This window comes from Corvus brachyrhynchos, unplaced genomic scaffold, assembly GCF_000691975.1.
Source record: "Corvus brachyrhynchos isolate BGI_N302 unplaced genomic scaffold, ASM69197v1 scaffold63, whole genome shotgun sequence".
Lineage (NCBI taxonomy): Eukaryota > Metazoa > Chordata > Aves > Passeriformes > Corvidae > Corvus > Corvus brachyrhynchos.
The window spans coordinates 1,487,694-1,491,818 of NW_008237227.1; the positions used below are offsets into that span (position 1 = coordinate 1,487,694).

Genomic DNA, 4,125 nt, shown 5'->3' on the forward strand with positions numbered 1-4,125 from the left:
GGGACACAACAGGCCAGGGACGCGGGGACCTGGGCCCGCCCCTTCATCGCCGCTGCCCTGCTCGGAGGGACCCTGCCCAGTGACCTCCGGTGGTTCCCTCCCGCCCTACCCGAGCAGGGAGGTCGTACCCGGTGACCTCCGATGATGCCTTGCAGCCTTCCCCGTTCTGCACAGAAAGGGTGGCCAGGCATTGGAATGGGCTGCCCGGGGATGTGGCGGAGTCGCTGTTCCTGGAGGTGTTCTGGAGCGAGTTCAGAGCAGGAAGCGGAGCTGGGGAAGGGTCGCCATTCTGAGAGGAGCAGCTGAGGGAGCTGGGGGGGCTCAGCCTGAAGAAAAGGAGGCTCTGGGGGGGCCCTTCTTGCTCTCCACAACTCCCTGTGACAGGAGGGTGCAGCTGTGGGGGGTCGGGCTCTGCTCCCAGGGAACGAGGGACAGGACAGGAGGACATGGCCTCAAGCTGCACCAGGAGAGGTTTAGGTTGGACATCAGGAGGAATTTCTTCATGTAAACAGTGATTAGACACTGGAAAACGGGCTGCCCAGGGAGGTGGTGGAGTCCCCATCCCTGGAGGTGTTTAAGGAAAGACTGCACGTGGCACTCAGTGCCCTGGTCTGGTTGACAAGGTGGGGATCGGTCACAGGTTGAACTCGATGATCTCAGAGGTCTTTTCCTACCTTGGTGATTGTGATTCTGTAACTGGCCAGTGGGACCTTCACTCCGGGCATTAACACCGGCACCGTGATGAGCACCGCGGCCGTGACTGGTCAGGAAGGCTCGTTTCACAGAGAGGGGTTGTACAGCGGGGCAGGAGCCCCTGCGGGGGTAGCCGGGCTGCGCAAGGAGGGCACCACAGCAGCCGCCGGGCACTGCGCGCACCTCCTCTGCCAGCCCTGTGGGGAGCAGCACAAGCTGTACTTGTCCCTCACTGCGTGGCTCACAGACCACAAAGTGTTGGTGGAGCAGCACGAGCAGTGGCTGTGCGCGCTTCCACCTGGCGTTTTTGCTGATAAAACACCGACGTGGGGCCAGTTCAGCACCAGGCAGGCGTGTTTTCAGCATAGCCAAGCACTGGCTTCTGTAACTTTGTAGCACACAAGGACAGGAACAGTCAGCGACTTCACCAGGGCAAGCGCGTAGGAGGCGGGGTGAGAAATCGGTATCTCCCCTTTTCCTTGCGGACTGACGGGCTCCCTCTTTGGAGAGCACCGATTTCCTGCTCGGAAGGGCAGTAGATTGGGTTGTAGGGGTGGCCTTGTATTGTCACGTAGTAAAACCACTCCAGACTTTTTCCATTTCAAGACTGGTTTGGAGGTTTTTTAAGTCTTGGGATTGAAAAAAATTGCAAGGACATAGTTAAGCATTAACTTGCTACTGCTTCCCCTGTAATCATGGAACCAAGCAGACATTCCTGTTCCCCCATGGTAGCAAGAATTACATAATGGCCTCTCTTTTGGTACTAAGAAAATATGAGTGTTGTCTCCTACATTTCATAATTTCACAGTGTTGTATTACTCTGTGTACTTTGGGGCTCGTCCAAGCCCAGCTGAAGTGAAGGGTAAAGTTCCTCTGGCTTCCAAACCCCACAAGTTTCCAAGGGCAAAGCAGACACGGAGTGCTTTGGGTGCACTTGGCTCTTTCACTGACTTTGCTTAGACCTACCTGGAGTAGTGCAAGAACTCATCAGTCCAACACCTCTCCTGGGAAAGCTTTCCAACTCTGGGGAAGAACAGCAACCTCTCTCATTTGCCATGTCTCAGACTTCCTGAAAGGAAGGGGTGAGAGACAGAAAAGGTCCATGAATCTCTGGAAAAGACCATCTTACCCAGGGTACGCCATCTCGAGGGGCATCCTGAGACACCTGCCCACCCAAATTCATCCCCATCCTGGCAAGGTAAGCTGATACTGTAATTGTATTTCCTGAGTTTGTTGGATCAGGCTCATTTCTTGTACTCCATGTGCCACTTATCCCAAGTGAACTGGTGCACAATAGAGTCTAAAAAGTTTGGCTTCTTTTATGTTGTAGCATTTTAGTATTTGCACACACTCAGGATGCATCTCAATATCCATAATTAAACTCGGAATGTTCACTGAGCAAAACTGCTCTGACCTTTCCAGAGCACAAAGGGAATCAGCCATGCTGCTGTTTACAGGGTAAGTGGCAGCAAGTTAATGCTTAACTATGTTATTGTAATTTTGTTCAGTCTTTCAAGACTGTTTGAAAACCCATGTGACTGAAGCACAGCTCTCTTCCAGCGCATGACTGCCCCATGTTTGGCCTTGGATTGGGTTTTGCAGTCAGTCTCTTGCCCCAGTTACCTGTGCATGTGTCTCGTGCCTGGATGTCCAGTCCTGCAGCAGAGGACCAAGTGCACATCCTGTCCTGCATGAAAGGCCAGGGAACTGTGAGGCCAAGGAGGGAAAAGTCCCAACAAGTGGGCTCAGGTCAGTGGATTGCTTGGGTAGGAGGTATATGCCCTTTTGGATGTTGCCTGCCTGCACTGACCAGTAAGTAATGTTTTCTTCCTGAGCTGACTGTGGTAGTTCAGTACCATGAAAGTCGTTTTCCTCTCCAGAGAAATGAAGAATAAAAGGCATCTGAAGGGGCTGTGGATGACAGAGTTGCTTCCCTTAACTCTGAGAATGGAATGAGAAGAGCTTTTGAAGACTTTTCTGTCAAGTGCTTCCTAGTGGTTTTTAGAGTATACTAACAGATTTCTAGCATGATTTACACATTACTAAAATGAAGAGGAACAGCAAAAGGGAGGCATCTGTATTTGACTTCTGGGGAGGGATGGCATGGCTGGGAAGGGAGGTACAAGGAGAAGGGCTGGAAGACAGCGTGAAGGAGAGGGAGATACACTGGAGTGCAAGAGACAAATCTGATGTGTTCCAGCTGAGATTTTGAGCTGCCCCTGTAAGCTGTGAGGCGGCAAGTTGGCGTGTATGTGTGCAACTGAAGGGACGGGCTGCTGCAACCAGACAAGACTGAAGCGTCCTTAGGAAAAGGCCCCACAAGGCTGGCCTGAACATCGCATGGCTCACTTGCAGCTGTGTCCAGGTGTCTTTGGGCATCTCCTCCCCTAGATCACGTCTGATGATTGCAACATGATCTGCAGTGCAGCAATACAGCTGCCAACGCAGGGCCTGTTCTGGGCTGAGGCGCTGCAGCTGCTTCCCTGTTCCAGCTGCACCAGCAGGGTTCTTTCCCTCTTGTTACCTTTTGCCAGAAGGCACTACTGATGGCCTCCAGCCAATGAGGGCTGGAAGCTGGCTGGAGGAAAAGAGATGAAGCAACCCTCAGTAAATTTGCAGATGACACCAGGTTGGTTGGGACTGTTGATCTACTCAAAGGCAGGAAGGCTCTGCAGAGAGCTGGACAGACCTGATCAAAGGCCTGAGGACAGCAGCGTGAGGTTCAGCAAGGCGAAGTGCCACATCCTGCACTTGGGTCACAGCAACCCCCTGCAGCTCCAGCCTGGGGCAGGGGTGGCTGGAGAGCTGCTCACAGTGTGGCCAAGAAGGCCAATGGCATCCTGACCTGTATCAAGAGCAGTGTAGCCAGCAGGACCAGGGAGGTCATTGCTCCCCTCTACTCAGCACTGGTGAGGTTGCACTGCATTCAGTTCTGGGCCCTTCACCTCTAAAAGGATATTGAGGGGCTGTAGCATATCCAGAGAAGGGCACCAAGGCTCGGGAAGGGTCTAGAAAACATGCCTCATGAGGAACAGCTGAGAGAGCTGAGTTTGTTTAGCTTTGAGAAGGCTCAGGGGGACCTCATTGCTCTGCACAACTCCCTGACAGCTGTAGTGAGGTGGGGCCGGTCTCTGCCGTGCCTGCAGTGAGACGACAGGAGGAAATGGCCCTAAGGCAAGACAGGGGAGATTCAGATTAGCTATTAGAAAAAAAATTCCACTGTTTGCGCGGTCAGGCATTGGAATAGGTTGCCAGGTAGGTGGTGGAGTCATGGTCCGTGGAGGTGTAGAAGAGACGTCTGGATCTGGCACTGGCTGATGTGGTTTAGTGGTTACGGGGTTACAGAGGCAGTGCGGGGTGCATGGTCGGACTGATGATCTTGGAGGTCTCTTCCAACCTTAACGGTTCTGTGATTCTGTAATGGCTTTGGTG

The 4,125-nt window shown here is 53.0% G+C and overlaps 1 protein-coding gene and 1 pseudogene across 1 annotated transcript in view; one reads left to right on the forward strand and one right to left on the reverse strand.

Moving 5' to 3' along the window:
* The window catches only part of DBR1 (debranching RNA lariats 1), a 9,136-nt gene extending 7,300 nt beyond the window's left edge, over positions 1-1,836 (reverse strand). The window contains exons 1-2 of the mRNA XM_008630052.1: positions 1,823-1,836; positions 675-1,081 (exon numbers count right to left, since the gene is read on the reverse strand). Coding sequence (XP_008628274.1) covers positions 675-1,081; positions 1,823-1,836 — 421 coding nt within the window. The remainder of the gene's footprint in view (positions 1-674; positions 1,082-1,822) is intronic.
* The window catches only part of LOC108445463, an 18,185-nt pseudogene continuing 14,672 nt past the window's right edge, over positions 613-4,125 (forward strand).